General features: G+C 45.3%; 1 protein-coding gene and 1 non-coding gene across 3 annotated transcripts; one reads left to right on the top strand and one right to left on the bottom strand.

Moving 5' to 3' along the window:
- Window positions 1-81: 81 nt before the first annotated feature.
- On the bottom strand, window positions 82-16,035 carry RAB35 (RAB35, member RAS oncogene family). 2 transcript variants are annotated; one of them, XM_033136438.1, is made up of 6 exons: window positions 15,757-16,028; window positions 8,761-8,811; window positions 7,399-7,522; window positions 3,695-3,819; window positions 3,203-3,327; window positions 82-2,373 (listed from the first exon to the last, which is right to left on the bottom strand). In XM_033136438.1, the coding sequence occupies exons 1-6, from the start codon at window positions 15,806-15,808 to the stop codon at window positions 2,242-2,244; spliced, it is 609 nt and encodes a 202-aa protein (XP_032992329.1). In that variant the 5' UTR covers window positions 15,809-16,028; the 3' UTR covers window positions 82-2,241. The 2 variants fall into 2 exon arrangements, with proteins under 2 accessions (XP_032992329.1, XP_032992330.1); XM_033136439.1 differs by lacking the exon at window positions 3,203-3,327 and having other exon boundaries at window positions 2,267-2,373; window positions 15,757-16,035.
- A 2,428-nt stretch (window positions 16,036-18,463) lies between these two features.
- LOC117039340 lies at window positions 18,464-18,604 on the top strand. Its single transcript, XR_004425758.1, has one exon. It is a non-coding gene; the product is annotated as a U4 spliceosomal RNA (small nuclear RNA).
- The last annotated feature ends 1,401 nt before the right edge of the window (window positions 18,605-20,005 follow it).

A 20,005-nucleotide genomic window follows, 5' to 3' on the forward strand; every position in this document is an offset into this window, starting at 1 on the left:
GGGGGGAGGGAGTGAAAGAAGCCAGAGAAGAAATTTGCACACCTTGTATTGGGGGAGAAGGAAAAGACAGGAGCCTCGAAGGAAGATTTGGCAGCTTGGCACCTTTATTTTTAGTTTTTTTAAAATTATTTAAAAAGCATAATTAGAAAGTTTCAATATACAGAAATAGTCCTAGCAAACCAGTTAGACATTCCACCGCTTGACATCAGCACCGCTAAAAACGCAGCTCTCCCCACCCCCCACTCCCCTTTTAATACTCCACAGGCACCACCCACTAGCACTGTCCACCAAGTAAATCTACCACCGTGAAGCCTCCTTTAACGACCGGAGCTTACGCAGCAGCGCTGAGCAAAGACAAGAACCGGGAGAGGTGCTGCTAACGGCATCCGTGCGAAAAGCATCCCATGCTTCAACATCAGAAACTGGGACTGCTGCATTGGCAAAGCTCACACCCACACCCACACCCCTCACAAAAGACCACTGCAATATGAGAACATCCCCCCTCCCTGTCACACAATGAGGATCCACCGTCCTTCAGCCTGTGAGTTCCAAACCAAGACACCAGCATGTTCCACCATTTTCTACCGGCCTCTTAACGCTAGCCATTCCTTCCCAATTGGTTTGCTCAGCTCACATTCTCAATTCTGGAATTAGCGAGAAGTTAACTTACAAGAGACGCACAGAGAAGACAGCTGTGGAAGATGGGCAGCTGGGATGGATGCTGTCTTTGAGAACAATTTCACTGGCCGAAACCTGCCACATTCGTCGCTTGCGTGGGAAAAGCCTGCGGAGTCAGGCTACTTGCAATGCGATTGCACGAGGGCTTTGTACAACCATAATTGTTGATTTTTGTTATTCAAGGCAAGCAAAATAATAAGGGTTTTCAACTTAGCCCTTCTTGCATAATTCAATGTCCAAAGGGTCAGTGATGCTGGAGAGCCTCCTATCAATTTCATATTCCAGGGGAGGAAGGAATCATTTTGGTTGAAAAATGTGTGCTCTCCTATAGCCCGGGCCATCTTAATATGCTAGGTGAACTCATTTTTAAACAATGAGGAGGGAAGCCTCTGGTTATTTCCCTCCTAAAGCCCACCATAGCCATTAAAAAAAGAACAAGGGGGAAAAACACCTTTTGCTTTCAGCATAACCAGATCAGAAATCCAGTCAAAACTGCACAAACCACAGCAAGAAGCCCCAACCAATACCTAAGAGATCACCTCTGGTCTGATAAAGGACACAGAAAATAGCCTGTTGACACCTGTTGGGTGCAAGCACCATTTGGAAGAGCCAGATGCCCCTTCAGCTCTTGTGGAAGAAGGGAACAAGCAAGAGCCACTGAGAATGTTGGCAGCCAGAAATGCACTTTTGAGAAATGCACATCCCATAACTGTGTGCAGAATGATGAGTGCGGGAGTGGGGAATAGTTTTTGATAGATTTACACTTTGGTAGCTGGAGAGAGATTCCACCAGGGTGGGGATAATACTAGTTTTAAGTCTCACATCTAATTGCCGAAGATTTCATTTTAACTGGCCAGATAATTTAAACTGGGGTGGGGTGGGAAGCCTCTCTCACCCCCTGCTAGGGAGAAGAAAGAGAGCACAGCTATTCCAAGAAGTGACAAAGCTCCAGCAAAATTGGCTATTCTGGAGTCTGGGGGAAAAGGAATCTCGGAAGGTTGCCCACACAGCCTGAAAAAGTAGCTAAGGCCTCCATCCTAGCCTGAAGGTTAACAAAGGCTGAAGAGGAATGAATGCCAACAAGGGGCAGCTCCACTTAAGGACATTGTACTGTACTCTTTGGAGGGAGAAAAGAAATTATGAACTCTGAAGAAGTCATGATTGGTCGATAATTAAGAAGGCAGAAGCGACAACAAGGGAGGTGCAGCTGGTTAAAGCAAAATATACATTATGTACAAAACTCTTGAGATCCAAAGTCCACTTGGTAGGCAAAGTCATTTTTGTCTACAAGATGTTCTTGGGGGTGAAAAAATAAGGTAGGAAGGAGAGGGGGCAGAATCACCTCCATCCAATACCTCCTTGGCACTATTGTGGTAAGGTGCCTCCTGACCGGAAAAAAAAAACGTGGAGAGAACTCATTTAAATAACGGCACAAACTGAGGGGTGTGCGGGGGAGCGGGGAAGAGTCCTCCCGTGGCCTAGCCCAGTGGAATTGCCGCCTGCGTCTGGCTGGAAGGGCTGAGCTGTCCGAGGGCGCAGTCTCTGCCGCAGGAGAAAAGGGCATTAGCAGCACCGGTTCTTCTTCCGTTTACTGTTCTTCGTTAGCTTCACCACATCGTTCTGTTGCTGCTGCTGCTGCTTTGCTAGGTTGTCTTTTTTGGCTCGCAGAACCAACTCTGTGATGCAGTTGAACATCTGAAAAAGAAAAATGCAAGGTGAGAGTGGAGCACTCCAAACAACAATAAGCAACACGTCGGAAAGCAGACCTGCAGCAGTCTCTGGCCACACCAGAAGTGGCAAGTTCTAGAATCAGGGGCACCAAAGACATTATGTTAGCTGGCCACTAACTAGAGTTAAGAGCTTGGATAATGGGATCACATGTTCCACCCTGCCTCTCTTGTTCAGAATGGCAGCTGAACAATGTTGTCCCTGCTTAACACAAATTGAGGGGTGCTATTGAACAAGCTTTAAGAACAGGGATGCAGAAGCTCCAGGTGTTGACAGATTCCCATCAGCCCCAGCACCAGGGCCAATGATCAAGAGAGACAAGGGGAGGTGTAGTCCGACACCACTGGAAGGCCACAGGTTCCCTATCCCTGCTTTGAAAGAGCTGCAAGGGGCAAGTGACATGGTTCAGGATAAAAGCCTTAAGGATACTAAATGGGGAGGGGACCAGAATAAGTGGTAACTTTTGAACCACAATTCCCATCAGCCCCCAAGGTAAGGAAAGGAAATATGTGGCCTTTCACATGCTGTAGGGCTGCAACTCCCATCCCCCTGGCCATCGGCCCTGCTGGTTATGCCAGAGGACTCTCTTCGCCAGCCTCCAGAAGCAAGTCTGTTGCTTTCTACATCCTACATCCTACTGCAGAGAGGGGGATGGTTTCTTCACAACCATGTCAACGCCTTCCTTGGTATGTAGCCTAGAACAGTCAAGGGATCAGCAATGTGTTCATCAGAAGCAACATGTCCCCTGTGGGATTAAACGTAAGCCCCCCCCATCTTTTCCTTGGTTATCACTTACCTCTTCCACATTAATGTTCTCTTTAGCGCTGGTCTCAAACAGTTGGATCCCCATCTGCCCAGCAAATTTATAGGCGTCTTCCGTCTCCACCACTTTCCGTTCTGGGTCATCATTCTTATTACCAACTGCAAGTATCAAGAAGTCATATTTAGCATTTATCCAGCTCTTCAAGGTAATCAAACCCTTCATATTCTCAGTAATTCGGACAACAGCCTTATGAGGTAGAGCCATATGATGATGCCCATGTTGCAGGTTGGGGTGGGGGATAGACAGAGGCCAAGAGACAGAATCTTGCTTGCATAAGACCACCTGAAAAGCTCATGGCTGAAGTGCGACATCAACTGGGACTTAAACTGACAAATTTAAACTGGTTCATAGCTCAATCTGCCACTAGGATTCATTAGCTACCATGGGGAAAGTGCAGTCCTATGAATCAGCCATCAGCTGGCCACGGTAACATGACACAAAGGCTGCTCAAACTAGGCAGCTTACCTAATATCCGGCACACATCATCACAATTCTGGTTTATTTCATGCAACCACCGCTTGACGTTCACAAAGGACTCAGCGCTCGTGACATCATAAACCACAATAACCCCGTGTGTCCCTCTGTAGTACCTGAGGAGAGAAAGAGGTATGTTAAGGCATGCATCTGTGACACTTTGAGATGCTTCAAATGCTTGCTTATGGGGGGGTGAGGGGAGAGAAACACCAGTATACCTGAAGCAAGCAAGATGGCTGCGAAGGGCTTGGGGCTGCCCTTAACTGCTTGGACTGGGTAAATAGAAATTGTGATAGAAACAGAAGGGCAAAAACTGGAGCCTTTGAAGTGGGGAGGGGGAACCACACAAACAGAGAATGATAGGCTGCCTGGGCTTCAGCACTGTGGGGGAAGCACATGATGCAGGAAGTGGAAGCAAGATTCTGTGGGATGCAGTGTTGGCAGAGATGGTTCAGAATCTCAGATTACCATGGAGAAGACTCTGTGAGCCATGGACAACTGCTGTCACCATGAGCTTGAAATGAATTAGAAATTCAGGAAAGAGAGATGAACACAAGAGGAAGTTGTTACAGAAGAAACGATGTTGGCTGGACCAGTAATGTTACCGGCCAGCAAGCCATACTTGGGTAGGAAGTTTCCAAGCATGATAGGAATCCAACAGCACTGAGACATGCAAGGCTCATGGAAAGATTTGGTAGGCAGCTTTTTTGGTGGAATGATTGTGGCATTCACACTTGTTATTTGTGGGGAAGGGACCACAGTTCAACATTAAGGCTTGGCACGCAGAAGGTCCCAGGTGCAAACCCCAACATGTCCGGGTGGGAAAAAATTCTCTGCCTGTCAGTCAGTGTAGACCAGGATGGGGGAACCTTTAGCCCTCCAGATACTGCTGAACCACATATCCTATCAGCCCTTGCCAGCATGGCCAATAGTCAGGGCTGACAGGAACTGCAACCCAACAACATTCACAGGGTCAAAGGTTCCCCACCCTGGAGGAAGACAATCCACTACCAGATTAACTAATAGTCTCAACTGGTGTGTAAGTCAACCTGGTGCTAAAAGGTGGGTTGTAAGCACCTTTGGGCAGGGACTTGTTTACTTGCTGCCATGAACATTAGATGGTGTAGTATAAGCAAGAGCAACTTGTCGGCAGCCTTACCACCAAGCAAACGGCACAATGGGGAACAAGGGTAGGAATAGAGGTCGGCTTTTACGTGTTAATAAGCTTATTGTGCATTAAACAGCATCTGGACTGGTCACCTGAAGTCACCCTGCACACTCCCTTGGTTCCATTTCAGTAGAATTTACCAGATACAGTCTTAAGAACATCAACTGGAACACACAACTACGTTTCTTTGTTGTAACAAATAGAATAACAGAACTACACAATTTTAAGTCAGCAAGTGTATTGCACATGCTGGTTAAAACCTACTGTGCGGCCTACAGCATTTAAGCCTTCATTCCCTCTTCAGGGTGTAACATAGAGATGCATGAGTGCACACAAATCCTGGAACAATACCAACTAAATGCTGCAACCTGAACTCTGCTCATGTGTATTAATTTGGCTGAGCCTGCATGCCACTGGGAGGGGCCAAGTGATGTACAGAGCCCGGAAGCCCCACCCTCTGGTCATGCAATGTCTCGTTCAGCATTTCCTCTGGCTTCTGAGATTTCCCCTTGCTCAACCCGGTCTTAATGCAGAAAGCTGAGATTCTGAGGAAACTGAATACCACATTGTATGGCTTCCCTGTGCAATTCTGGGGAACTTGAGTGCACACACCCAGTCCTGGGTGTCGCCCTTTATTTACCAAGTGGATTAGGGACAAAGGCATTCAGCAACTTTTCTTGTTTGCACCCGAAATCATCTTCTGGGTATTCCACACAGGGTACTGGTTCAAATCCAAAAGAGCCCTAAGTCCAAGTCACAATGTGGTGTGTTTGTGCGTGTGTGTGTGTGTGTGCGCGCGCACACACACACACACACACACACACGAAGAGCTCTGCTGACACAGCACCAGTGAGACATGCTGCAGCTGACCCACACTGCCCATTTACCAGATATTCCGCAGTGCCTGGCTGTTTTACCCCCAACACATTTTCCTGTATGAATCTGGCCCACACAGCACAACCCTCAGAGGATATGCCTCAGGGCCTGAAGGAAGTCAGGGGCCAGTTCAAGCAGCATGCTCAAAGCTTGCCGTTCATACTACTTCCTGCAGCAATAAAGAAATGCAAGACAGCAGTTTCCAAACAGGATTTCATGTAAATTGGGGAGACCACCACTGCACCTCAAGGTAAAACATCTAGTTAAGACATGCCTTTGTCTCATTTCCAAAATATTTGTATTTGAACAATAATGTATTTCCCCTGCATATACACTTTATGTAACATGAATTTTATCTGCAAAGCTCATTTTATAATCTAAGTAACATGCCAACATTAACCTCTTCCTCTGCCCTGAAAAAACAGCAGACATGGAATCAGCCTAATAAAGCAAAGCTGATTTCCTGCCCTGATTTGCTCCTGTTCTGTGAACAAGCATGCCTCCTGTGTTCTGGGCAGTGCAAAGCCCTTTAGCCAATATTTTTTAAATCACCCATTGGTTGAAGAAAAGCCATTGTCCAGTATACACACTATGCATTAAAAGCTTATCAACACTGCAAACTTATATTGGTTTAATGCCACTAACTGCCATGGCTTACCTCAAAGAATCCTGGGAACTGTAGTTTGCAAAAGGTGCTGGGGATTTTCTGTCAGTGATCCTTATCTGTCTTACACACTTCCCAAGATTCCTTGGTGGGAGGGTAGGACTACTGAACTAGTTCAAGTCATGAGGTGCCCGTATACCCTTCCTTGCTCTCTAGTAAACAACCCACTTGAGACAACAGGCAACATTAAAGCTGGCAGGCAAATAATCCCCATTCAAAATACACACAGGATCTGAACTCAAGTCATCCAAATTACTTCTGTAGGGCACTTCCTCTTTTCAAGCATACGCCTATTTGCAGTTAGCCACACATTTCTTTTTGTGAGCAAGTCCTGCCAGAATGCTGTGACAGCATCCTCAAGAACAGAACAAGGATTTTTTCCCCTCATTTTCCTACCAGTGCAAAGAGGAACTAGGACTAACAGAAAGGCAACCCTCCTACCAAGCTGGGATTCCAGCCTATACTCTTAACATTAGATAATGTTGGGAGGGGTAAGGAACTGGCAACCCTTCAAATGATGTTGAGCTCCCAACTCCCATCAGCCCCACCCAGCAGGACCAATGCTCAAGGATGATGGGAGTTGGAGTCCAAAGGATCTGGACAGCACCACATTGGCTACCCTTGGTCTAACCACCACACTGCACAGCAACATCTCACAGGCCACAGGTTAGCCACCTCTGGAGTAGAATCACAGAATCCACATACCCTTATAATATACCTTTCTGTGGATCTTAAGTATCAAATGCTTTGGAAGACAATCTTGCCAGAAAAGCTAGGTGGTGGAAGCAATAAAAATAAATATTACTATTATTGTTATTAAATAGTACCGTGTGTTTATTAGGTGGCAATTTCTCATATACTTCCTCTGATATTGTGGAAATGCACCTACGCTAATAATAGGCAAACTTATTTCAGCAAATAATCATTAAAAGACAGGATGAAATCAAGTCCTTGGGTCAACTGACAATCCTATTGAAATAAACTCACGTAGACGTGATGGTCCGGAAGCGCTCCTGTCCAGCAGTATCCCAGATCTGCAGCTTGACCTTTTCTCCATTAATCTCAACTGTTCGGATTTTGAAGTCTACTCCAATTGTGGTGATGTAGCTGCCTGTTGAGGGAAGCAGCACAAACAAGAAGCAGTCAAGCTAATAAGCTCAGCTCTGCATACAGAACTTTTTCTCCCCCCCTTTAAAAATGCTTTATTTAGAGTTCAACAATAACAAAAAAAAACCCACAGTAATTACTACATCAATTCATTACAACTGACCATCTTTAACACTTATTAAACAATAATTAAAAATTGCTAAACATCATTTTAACTTACTCAAATATTAATGTTTGATTTTTATCTCTTTCTTACCAGGTCAGAAAGAAAAGGACCAAAGAAAGAGGTACAAAGAGAGAAGGGAAAAAAAAGAAAATGAAAAGAAGAGGGGAAAGAAGGGGGGAAGGGGGGGACAAAAAAGCAAAACAAAATAAACACATTTGACTTCCGATTAGACTCATTGTATTCTTGTTTCTACTATTTTTTAACACACAGTTCTAGATTATTGTATTTACTTTATTTGTTTTCCTCATACAGAACTTCAATGGCCAACGAAAGGGAGGGCCCTGTTTTCTCACCAGAAAACTTAAAATAAAACTTTATATTTTGTTCAGAAATAAAGACTGCAAACCCAAGAGCATTTAACAGGGAGAAGAAAATTGTGTTGAGCTCATGCACTATTTTGAATGGAAACCTTCTCCCTAAAAGACTTTAAATTATGACATTCAGGACTTTTACATATACAGTACTGTACAGTCATACCTCATGTTACGTTTGCTTCATGATACGTTTTTTCAGGTTGTGTCCTGCGGCGACCCGGAAGTACCGGAAAGGGTTGCTTCCAGGTTTCGCCACTCGCACCTGTGCAGTAGTGCTAAATCGCGCACGCGCACAAAACCAAATCACGCCGTGCACCTGCACAGATACGGCGCTTCAAGTTGTGGGCTTTTCATGTTGTGAACGGACCTCCGGAACGGATCCCGTTCGCAACCAGAGGTATCACTGTATATGTTTGAAATATGTTGCACGTCGCTTGGACACCTTCAAGTAACAAGCAGCTAACAAGCCGAAATATTTATTTTTATAATTATTAGTTCTGTGAGTATGTATGGGCAAATGAAAGGGGGGCATCCTTGCCCCACATGACCCATTATACCCAGGATCTAGGGTGATAAGCAAGGGTCACTTGCCACTGGCTTCCCTGCCTTCAAGCCCCTTCTCTTCTCCTTGTGTGTGAATAGAAGCATTCTGGAGCTCCTAAGATGGAAAGCTCCTCTGGAGTTGTTCTGGGCCCAGCTTACCTGAAAAAGTGTTGTCTGCAAAACGTAACAGCAAACTGCTCTTGCCAACACCTGGAAGATAAAAGAGGGAATGCTCAAGGATGCAAACTGAGCCAGAGTAGCGTATTTTATGTTTTATTTCAACCACTTTAGAACACAAAGCATGTAATGCTCTTTTTGTTGGCTACATCTAGCAACAGTAGCTTCACATATCTGGGACTCTTAGGTGTCCCCAAATCTGCTTATTAGACGCAAGTGCTTTGGGTTTTCTGGTGAGCAGGTAACACAGATCATCACACCCAGGAGCTCTTATTCGGCTACAGTTTGGAGAAGATTAATAAACAGGAGTCCTTCTTAAGCAGTAGGAGAGATTCTACCAACCCCCTACCTCCTACAAGCCCCCAACACAAATGAGCAGGTGCCAGATAGGGGAGGGAACTGGGTGGCATCTATGAATAATGGTTGGCTAAAAAGCCATGGGAAGGGGCCACTAGGATATCATTATATGAGCTGCTTCTTAATGACATTCTATGTTGCCAACAAACAAGAAAAAAGTGAAGAACTCAGGATAGAGGCTCAATGAATGATTCATTTTAACTCTTGTAATTAAAGTTTTGTTATATACCGTATTTTCCGGCGTATAAGACGACTGGGCGTATAAGACGACCCCCAACTTTTCCAGTTAAAATATAGAGTTTGAGATATACTCAACTGCAGATTCTCCACCCAGCGTATAAGACGACCCCCGACTTTTGAGAAGATTTTCCTGGATTAAAAAGTAGTCTTATACGCCAGAATATACAGTACACTATTTTCTAATCATAAGCTACCGTGGAAAGACTGCAGTCTTGAAGAGTAATGCAAAAAACAACAACATTCTAAATGAATAAATGAACAGCATTACTAGGGGTGGGAAGGGACAGGAAGAATAGCTGCTATCATTCATGCAGGAACCACAAACGAGTCCTCATTATACAGTATCATGGAAATCTCTCCATGTTACCTTTTCTGGTTCACAAGCTTCACCCCTTACAGGATCGATTGCAACGGATAAACAAGATAAGAAGTGTATAGTTTCTGTGGACTAGGACAAGCAGCATACAATGTACATTACTGAATATAAGCATGTGTTCCTAAGGCCTACAAACCATTTTTTTCAGGAGAACTGGTAACATTAATATTGGAATTAAATGGTACACCTTTTGTTTTTACCTAATTGAGATTAGATGGAATTTCTGATACTGGATTACACTCAGCCAGATGATGACCAACCACTGAATCCTACCTAACCACTCTACCTGTAACGGTTTGGTAAGCCAGTCATACCGCCCTTTGCACAAGCCACCGGGGATGGGGGTCAGTTTACAATAAAATCAAATAAGATAATAGTACATAAAATCCATAAACAACACAATCATTCAAACCACCACCATTCATAACAAATCACTAAACAACAATTACCAATAGTGGCAACAACTAATTCATTTGTCTCATTGGGTCCCCAAATGGTCAGCTTAAAAATGTATGTCTTAGCCAACTGGCAAAGAACTGGGGCCAGATGCACTTCATCATGGAGGAAGTCTCACATGCAAGGAGCCACCCCTGAAAAGCTCCTGCAAGCACTGAAGAGAAGCCTCCTGCTTTTCTGTCATCTTTCAATTTTTTGAGCGAGTGCAGAAGCCTGGAAAAAATGAACATGGGCATATGAAGCTGCCTTATCCTGTCAGACCATTAGTTGACCTACCCCAGAATGGTCTATTCCAGGCACCCCCAAACTTGGCCCTCCAACTGTTTTGGGACTACAACTCCCATCATCCATAGCTAACAGGACCAGTGGTCAGGGATGATGGGAATTGTAGTCCCAAAACAGCTGGAGGGCCGAGTTTGCGTATGCCTGTTCTAACATTGCTTTTCAACCAGGCCTTTGGTTGACTTGATTAACATCCTATGTCCCTTTAAAAAAAATGGGGGGGGGGGGTTTATTGGGTTGTTTTTATTTTTATTTTATGGTTTTATATTTTGATTTTATTCTGTGAACCACCCTGAGACCTCCAGGTATAGGGAGGTATATAAATTCAATAAATAATGATGATGAAGATGATGATGATGATGGCTGGCAACGGCTCTCAGAGGTATGTTTTCATCACCCACTGTCTGATCCTTTCGTAACTGGAAATGCCAGATGCTGTTATAATAGCGTTCCAGTGCTTGGCAGGGCAATACAGACAACTGTCTTACTACGGTGTTGCATGGGCTCCGTGCTAAGCTACCATTTGGTAACTGGTCATCTAGATGCACCAGTTTTTAAGACATCTTAGAGCAGAAAATGGATGAGGAGTGGCTAAACTGTAAACTGCAGAAAGATCTCCCACAGCAGAGCCAAAGGAGCAGATGGAAAACTTGCACAAATTAGTGCCACTTCATACATTATGCATTCCCTACACAGGCAGCATTTTCATGTATGAATTAAACAGTGTGAAGCATTTTACACAGCACATGTCAAACATTCAAAACCTTTCACGTACATTATCTCAGTAATCCCAACAACAATCTGAGGAGGTAGGCTAGTATTATCTGTATACTGCAGATGAGGAGTGGGCTGAAATAATACAATCTTGCCTCTAGCCACCTAGTGAGTTTGTGGTTGAGGTGGGGTTGCAAAGGAGCATTTCCTGGCTCATACACAGCTACTATTGCTAATATTAAATCCCCAAAATGTTTTCTAGAGGCATTTATAAACTGTATGCAGAAAAGGAAGGGAGGTAGGCTCTGCCCTTGGGTTTACAGTCTAAGTAAGACTAGACACAAAAGGAATGGGGAAATGTAAAACAGTTCTTACAAATGTTAGCTCTGGGAACAGAGAATTGCTTTTAATTAACCAACACTGGAGGCCTCTAAGCTCTCATAGGATGGCCTACAAATCTAAACACCTATATTTCACAGTTGCCTCGTTCCCCATTCCATCAGCCAGGTACCACTCATTCACAATGCAAACGGTACCAAGTGCAATCATTACAGAGAGGATTCTCATAGGCTGCTCCATTTTTATAGAATGTCCTTTCTCTGAAGGACCACCAAAAGTTCTAGCCTGAAAATAGTTCAGAGGCAGAGCAAGACCTTCCTGGTTTTTAAACTAGTTGTGGTTGACTTGGGAAGCCGGTGCTAAATCCACATTAAGTTTTGAAACTCACAGAGGAAATAATTCCCTTTCCATCTAACCTGCTCAGCTCAATTATTGTGAGGCCACTACTCTAATCTCTTTGGGAGGAAGGGCAGGAAACAATCAATATTAAGCCAAATTACATGTAACATCAGTGCCAGGACTTGGGCCTTGTCACCTGTGCTCTTCCCTTGTCCTCCAAACTCTCCACCATTTCAACATTTAAAATGCAATCTAGGTGGGACAAAGACCTATCCTTTCTGCAACACCACACTCTAAGGTGTCGTGTACACAAATGGTGCTCCATGAATAGAAATGTCAACACATAGGCGATTCTAACCTTTGGGTAGATGTTTGGTGGCCATGGAGATTAGGAGGAAGCATATTTAAAATTTACTCATTATTTTCAGTGACTCGGTTTCCTCTTATACCACCTATAAGATACTTTTTTTTTAAATCTGCAAAATTCTTTATAGTCTTTCATTCATTTTTATTCCTCACATTCAAATCTACCCTCTTCCTCCAAGGAGCTCAGGACATAATAAATAACAGTCTCCCCTGCTCCTATTTTATTCTCACAAGCCTTGAAATTATGCTTAGGGTTAAGAGAACAAGTGGCTCAAGCTATGCAGTAGACTTCTCACCAGTGGCAAGTGGGGATGAACCCGGATTTCACCTGTCTTGAACTACCCCCCATACCCTTCAAATATTTTTATTTTCCAATACCTGACTATACTAAAACAAAGTTTCTATTTTGCCTTTTATTTTAAAATGATGCCTTTAAAACAAGGATGGGGGCACCCAGGCCTCTTTGTCCCAACCCCCAAGCCATGCCCCTCATTGACTCTGCTCCACAGCCTCCTTCCCCCGGCGGAAGTATGTATCTGAGCTGGGATAATGCCTCTTGTTGGATGGAGAGATGCAAGTGCATCAATGCATCTGACTTTTGTGAGGCCAGAATGTATCCTACTGCACAGAGGCAAGATTTACATCCGTTGCTCCACCTACTTTCACATCTGCCATGTGGCCCCCAGAAGGTTTTTCATGTGGGAATGCAGCCCTCAGGCTGAAAAAAAGGTTTTCCTCTCCTGCTTTAAAACATTAATTAAGAGGTTGTCATCTGGTAGGGTTCTAGAAGTTAAATCTCCAGAACATGAGGCAGGTGCATCTAGATTCTGGTGCTCTTGTACAAGACTGGGCAGACACAAAATGCCAGTATGCTACTTCCCGCTCACCTCTACAATCACCTCCAGGCATTGCTATCCATATTAGCGTTACTCACATGATCCTCTTTTTATTTGATGCCTGGGCAACCAGGCTGCACTTCCTGGTTCCACCTCCAGCACCAGGAATGCCAGATATAGATGCTTCTCCCCTGCAGATAACCATACCAACACAAGGAGGTTTGTAAGTGGGGCCAGGGAGTGTGACTGACACTGAGGATGTGACCAGAAGCTCAGCCCTACTCCCTAGTAATCATGTGTAGCCCCTTCTGAAAATGGCTACTGAGTCATGGGTAAACATTGTGTTCAAGTATCCTTGTTTTCACCCATGAGATGTTCGACAACATGCAGACAGCTGGCATGGCATAGTGTCTAAGAGAGTTGCAGCCCAGCAGTTTACTCATACATGCCCCACTGTTTTCGAAGGGTCTTACTCAGAGGAAAGTAGGCATAGGATTGAAACCTCATTTACAAATGAGGAAGCTCTTGGGTTCAAAATGTATCCTCTACCACAAACACACTAGATAACCTAATGCAAGCTGTTTCTTCTCTTTCAGACTTGCAACTTGGAGATACTACTGACCTACCTTTCAAGGCTGTTACAAGTATTACAACAAGACCATGCACGAGGTAACCAGAGCCTGTGTGGTGTAGTGGTCCAGGGATGGTCAACAATGTGCCCTTCAAATGTTTTGGACTACAATTCCTATCATCCTCTACCATTGGATATGCTGTCTGGGCCTGATGGTAGTTGTAGTCCGAAACATCTGGAGGATGCCACATTGGGATTAGACAGTCAAAGACAAGAGATATCAGAGCTCCAAGTCTCCATTCACCTGCTAAGTGACATAGGGCAGGTCACTTTGTCTAAGCTACCTCACAAGACTGCTGTGAGGATAATACAGCAGAAAAGAGATAAATATGCATGCCACACTGACCTCCTTGGGGAAAAAGCTGGGATATAAAAATGTAACGTTTATTTATTTACAATACTTATATTCTGCTTTATAGGCCTGAGCAGCTCTCAAAGCAATTTACAGAAGTTTCTCATAAAAATAATCAAGTCTGGTATCAGGAAAAGAAATAGTATGGTTCCCTAGGGTGCCAAGATTATCTGAGTGGCATTGCCTGCCCTCATCCTTGGGCTTCCCTGGCAAAGTCCTTCAGGCCTCTGCTTACTAGGTAGCAGAGCCCACAGAGTGGGGTTGAGCAGATAGAACAGCCCAAGAAGGTGGCAACTGTTTTAACTGATTCTAATACTGTACTGTATTTTTGTATTGTGGTTACCTGCCCTTTGCTTAGAAACAAATAACATAAAGAAGGAATAGAATAAGCATAATAATAATAATAATAATAATAATAATAATATACTGCTGCTTTACAAAGAAATACTCTACCTCTCCTTGACATTCCAAACAAGAGCTCCAGGAAATACACACATACATAAATAGAATATTGTTTTGCAGCAGAAATATACATTCATTTCTCTGACATGCCCCCTCCAATCTTTCACAGGCTAGCTCTTCCCATTCCAGTTTCTTTCTTAATTAATTACAAACATTTATATCCAACTTTTCATCCAAGGAACTCAAGTTGGAGTTTGTAGCTTCCCACCCACCAGCAGTTTATCCTCACAACAGCCTTGCAAGGTAGGTTAGGCCGAGAGGTACAGTGACTGACCCAAGGACACTGACTGAGTCTCACCCTGACTGAACAAGGGATCTGAAACCTGACCACCTCATGTCCTAGCCCAGCAGTAGCCAACCTGGCACCCTCCAGATTTTGTTGAACTACAACTCCCATCAATCCTGGCCAACTACTGTATTCCTACTATACTAGCTCATTGTTACTTATACTGTGTTCTGTCACAGGGATGGGAAACTTTGGCCCTCCAGATGTTTTACATCTCCCACCCTTGCTGATCACTGGTCTTGCTGGATAGGGTTGATGGGAGCTGTAGTCCAACAGCATTCAGAGGGCACCAGGTTGGCCAAAACTGCTATAACCACTAGGAAACACCAGCTCTAGTCACCCTGCTTCCTCAAAGAAACCTTGGGGGGTTCCCCCCCTCCCTGCACCTTATGAACAAGACTCTTAAAAGCTCCAGGGTACAGATACATACATAAATAAATAAATAGAAAATGAGCAAGGGGAGGGGGTAAGCAGATATTATTCTTCTCACTTCCCCCACCCCTTGGGGATCAAATCCCTACTCGGCCACGATGAAGCTCACTGGATGACCTTGGGCCAGGCACGCTCCTTCTCAGGCTAGCCTACTTCACTGGGTTGTTGCGAGGATAAAATGGGGAGAAGTTACGCACGCCACCTTGAGCTCCTTGGAGAAAAAAGGCGGTATACAAAATGCAACGCAATAAATAAACCCCCTCTCCCCCCTCCCTGACTTTCCCACTCTCCCCAAGGCTGATGCTGCCCCCCACCCCCCTTTGCCCAGCTGCCCGCCCCACCGGCTTTTCCGCCTCACACATCCTCCTCCCCGCTTTTCCTTCCTTCGAGGCTCTTCCGCTCCCCTCCCTCCGCGCGGGCCCGGCCGAACTTCCTATCCTACCTCCCCCACCCCGGCTGGGCCCCGCCCCGCCCCGCCCACTCTTCTCCCCCTCCCCCACCCTGCCTCACCGCTGTCGCCGATGATGAGGAGCTTGAAGAGGTGGTCGTAGTCCCGGGCCATGGCCGGCGAGGCTGGGGGAGGGGAGGACCGCCGGGTGCCCCTGGTGCCGTCGCGGGAAGGCCAAGTTCTCCTCAGGCGGCGGCGGCAACAGCGGCGCCTCCTTCTCACGAAGCCGACCCAGCAGCCGGAACTGACAGAAGCGGCGGCGGCGGCAAAGCAAGCGACGGCGACACCCGCCCCCTCCCCAGTCCGCCGTCTCGCTCTTCCGCACCAAGGCGCATGCGCGCCGCGCCGCCCGGGCAGCTGGAAAAACCGCCAGCTGCTCGAGCGCGGCTCGCTGCGCATGCGCGGCTCCGCCCCCTTGGCCTGCCCTGCCGCTTCCTTTCTTCTTCTTCTTCCTCCCCTACCTCGCTCTCATTCGCTTCCTCTGCCCTTGCTCGACATGGCGCCCGGAGCGACCATTCCCGTACTTCTTTCTTGCTCGGCGTATTAATACGCGTGCGCACGGAATGGGAAGCGGGTGCGGGGGGGGGGAATCACCAATGTGAAGAGGCAAGGAGGGTGGGTCGGCGCCTCGCGCATGCGCCGCCTGCGGACGCCTCTGTCATCTCACCTGACAGGTTTCCCTGACGGGGGTAAGCAAACGTCTTGCCAGGATCTAGTTCACTAAGGCGTAGCTTCTGGAAACTCTGTTTACTGTATAGTGTGCGGAGGGGAGAGTTCCCCTGAGGGTGTGCAGAGTGCCTTCACTTCACCACATCAGTGAGCAGCCAATCACTACATCCAAGGTGGGATCAACCATCATGACACTGCGCTTCTGAGAACATAAGAAGAGTCTGCTGGATCAGACCAATGGCTCATCAAGACCAGCATTTCTCAAACAGGCCCTGAAACCAAAGGCTGCATCGGTACCCACATCTTCTAAAGTGGGATCACTATGGGGGCTGGGGTCGGGCAGGGGCTCTTCATACACTGACAGCTCCTACTGACAGTGGTCACATTCACAACATACATTTAAAGCCCTATGATACCACTTTGAACAGTTATTGTTTTCCCCAAAGAATCCTGGGAATTGTAGTCTGTTAAGGGTGCTGACAGTTGTACTGTGAAGAGGGGTGATTGATAAACCACTCTGGAAAGGGTAGCTATTGGGGGGGGGGGGATAGAGTTTTAACTACTCTCAGCACCCTTAGCAAATTGCAGTGCCCATAATACTTTGGTGGAAGCCATGGCTGCTTAAAGTGACATCATAGTGTTTTAAATGTGTGGTGTGGATGTGGCCAAATTGTTGGGAATTCTATTCCACCCTTTGCTGCAGACATGGCGTGAGCGGAACTTCTTTTACTGCTCCTCTCCTCTACATGGAACAGTCCCACCATTATTTTTATTGTGTGCAGAGAACACACTCAGGTCTGTGCTTCTCCTTAGTGCCCTGCTACCAAGTTTTAGGCCTGATGACTGGCCACACAGGGGTGAAAGTGGGACTCAAGTTGCCTCCAGATTCACTATTTTGTGTTTGCCCAATGAAAGTGCTGTTACCTCAGTGCAACAAATTTGCTTAAAAAATAAAACTAAACAGCAACAGACTTTTGCATGGGGGAAATGCACTGAAAAGTGTGGGATAAATGATAAATGGGAAAACATAGCCACAAAAGAAAGAAATCGGGATGAATGCCCATTGTCTTTTAACATCCCCGCAAACAAACTATAATTAAATATTTAGTGAAGACATGACACACTCTAACCTCTGTGCAAGCTTTGTGAAATCAAATCAGGATGAGTGCTCAACAAGCAAGCTTCATTTGAGCACGAACTCTCAGTGGTTTAGTGCCAGAACCTGTTCTAATTGTCGGCATGGAAGCCATAAATTTGTGGCTTTATAAATAAGAGTATTGTGGACATGTGCATAATATTTTCTCTCTCACACTGCCCTAACTATCCTAAACAAGGTTGGGATCAGAGCGAAAGGCTGTCAGGGTGGTTTGGAAAGACAGCAGGTTTCCAAGGCAGACTTGGTCTATTGTCTTTGCTTTTTGGAACAGTGTTCTGAAAGCATACTCTCTCCAATGTATTTACACTCAGCTCCATTGCCTTCAACAGTTCAGTTTGTATCTGGGCAAATGTGTACATCGGATGGGCTCGTGATAAGATTATGCTTAGAATAACGTGCTGTGTAAGAGATCATTTTTAACATTTGTGCCTTCTCACCATTTTAGTGATCTGTATGCCTGTGCTTTCAGCCCCTAATCCCACAAAAGGTGGCACAGTTGGTCTGTTTGTAGCCATCCAAATCCCCAATGCCTGTTGTTAGCTGTTCTATTGAGAGCAGTTCACCGTTTATGAAAAAAAATCTTTAAACCACACTCCTTCTAAGAGAATCAGATTTCTCAATTGCATTAAACTGTAATATGAGTAGCGAAGCCAGTCAAAGAATCGTTGCACCCACCTCTTTTCTCGAAAACAGCTCAGACTTCCGCGTATGACATCACAGACGATTAACATAAGGCAACCAGAAGCCTTTGCGACGGCACGTCAGCTTTGTAACTAAGAAAAGGGGGAACCCCACCCCCTCATTGAATGAAAGTGTGGCTGTGGATATTTTGAGATGCAGGGTATCTACTGATCGGCACCCCACCTTTTGCCTGGTTGACTGCTCACCATAGCCTGATTAATTGTTGCTTGCTTGGGGGCCGAAGGGCCTTGCAAACGAAAGTTAGCTTTGCGCAGTGGCAGTATCGTAGCCAATGAGGTTAATCCGAGGCGCGATTATTGCTAATTGAAAACTTTTCCCAATACCCCGCCATGACGACTTGAAATATAGTCGGCAATGGCAATTTTTGACAGTCTCTACGGAGACTGAATTTTCTGGTTTAAAAAAAGACTAATGTGGTGTGTTTTTTTGTTAGCAGTCGTTAACAGGTTTACCTCACCTAACAGCCAATCACACATTCCTACTACACCCCTGAGTAATACCCCTTCCAACCCTTTCACTATAAGTAAGGGACTGGTGACTTAAGTTTCAGTGTATCTGAAGAAGTGTGCATGCGCACGGAACAAACTTAGTTGGTCTCTAATGTGCAGGAATTTTTTATTTTTTTTAGTTGTGTATAGCACCGTTCAATTATAACTACAATACCTATATTGCTTTTTAGTTGGTGTTGTTATGGTTTGGGTTTAAAGATGTGGCTGAGTTTTCTTAAGAAAAAGGTTTTGTAAAATCCTTTAAAAAAAGGTAATCATGCATACAAATAAATACGAAGGAAGTAGGTATTTTCAACATCATGTTTGTTTTGGATCACAACTCCAGGTCGGAAATAATGAGAGTTGTAGCCCAAATATTTGGAGGGCACAGGGGTGGAAAAGGCAGATGCAAAACATTTGTTGTATGAATGTTGGCTGAGTTTTAGGATGATAAGAGTTGTAGACTGATGAAGTGGCATTTTCTGACTGTAAATATGTAATTCCTGCATTGCAGGGGATTGGACTAGATGACCCTCGTGTTCCCTTCCAATTCTACGGTCCTATATATAAATTGGTTATCTGTTTGTTGGCATCAATTGGGAGCCAAGTCAAACTGTCACAGTGCCTGAAGTGACTTCCCTGGGGCTCAAACCTGGGTGGTGTGTATGGAAGTACTGGGCTGCCCAGACGACAAGACAAAGAGGGGGTCTCAGCCTTGCTGATGTGGTCCAAAGGAATCCACAGCAATACGTTTGGCACCAGCTTGGCTGCAGGAGTTGGCAGAAGGAAGCATACAATATGCCACCTGACCATCTTAGGGACTCCACTCTAGATTTGCACAAAGTTTCTTGTATTTTTGTGTGTAGTACCAAGTCAGACCACAAGTTAATCTAGTTCAGTATTGTCTACACTGACTGGCAGTGGTTTCCCAGATTTTCAGACAGGAGGCTACATTCCCATCCTTACCTGGAGCAGCCAGGATTGAACCTGGGACCTTCTGCATTCAAAGCAGATGCTGCACCACTGAGCTATGAGTGACAGCGTGCTGTGGAAGTTAGAGTGTTAGGGCCTTGGGAGTTCAAGGCTCCTCTCAGCCACTATGTGGAGCTCACTGGCTGACCTTGGAGCAGCCACCCTTCTATCAGCCTAACCTACCACATTGGGGGCTGCAGTGAAGATTAAAATAGGGAGGGGGAGAATAATATAAGTCACCTTGAGGAAGGCTGGAATGCAAATCATAGAACTGTACAGTTGGAAGGGATCCTAAGGACCATCTAGTCCAACCCCCAGCAATGC

Source organism: Lacerta agilis, chromosome 17 (assembly GCF_009819535.1).
Source record: "Lacerta agilis isolate rLacAgi1 chromosome 17, rLacAgi1.pri, whole genome shotgun sequence".
Classification (NCBI taxonomy): Eukaryota; Metazoa; Chordata; class Lepidosauria; order Squamata; family Lacertidae; genus Lacerta; species Lacerta agilis.

What these genes read in the sequence shown, in the direction of transcription:
- RAB35 (XM_033136438.1), bottom strand. Translation starts at nt 15,808, where the DNA reads ATGGCCCGGGACTACGACCACCTCTTCAAGCTCCTCATCATCGGCGAC. An exon ending in TTCCGGACCATCACGTCTAC is followed by an intron (nt 3,820 to 7,398) that starts GTGAGTTTATTT and finishes TTCTCTCCTCAG; the next exon opens with GTACTACAGAGGGACACACG. An exon ending in AGAACATTAATGTGGAAGAG is followed by an intron (nt 2,374 to 3,202) that starts GTAAGTGATAAC and finishes TTTCTTTTTCAG; the next exon opens with ATGTTCAACTGCATCACAGA.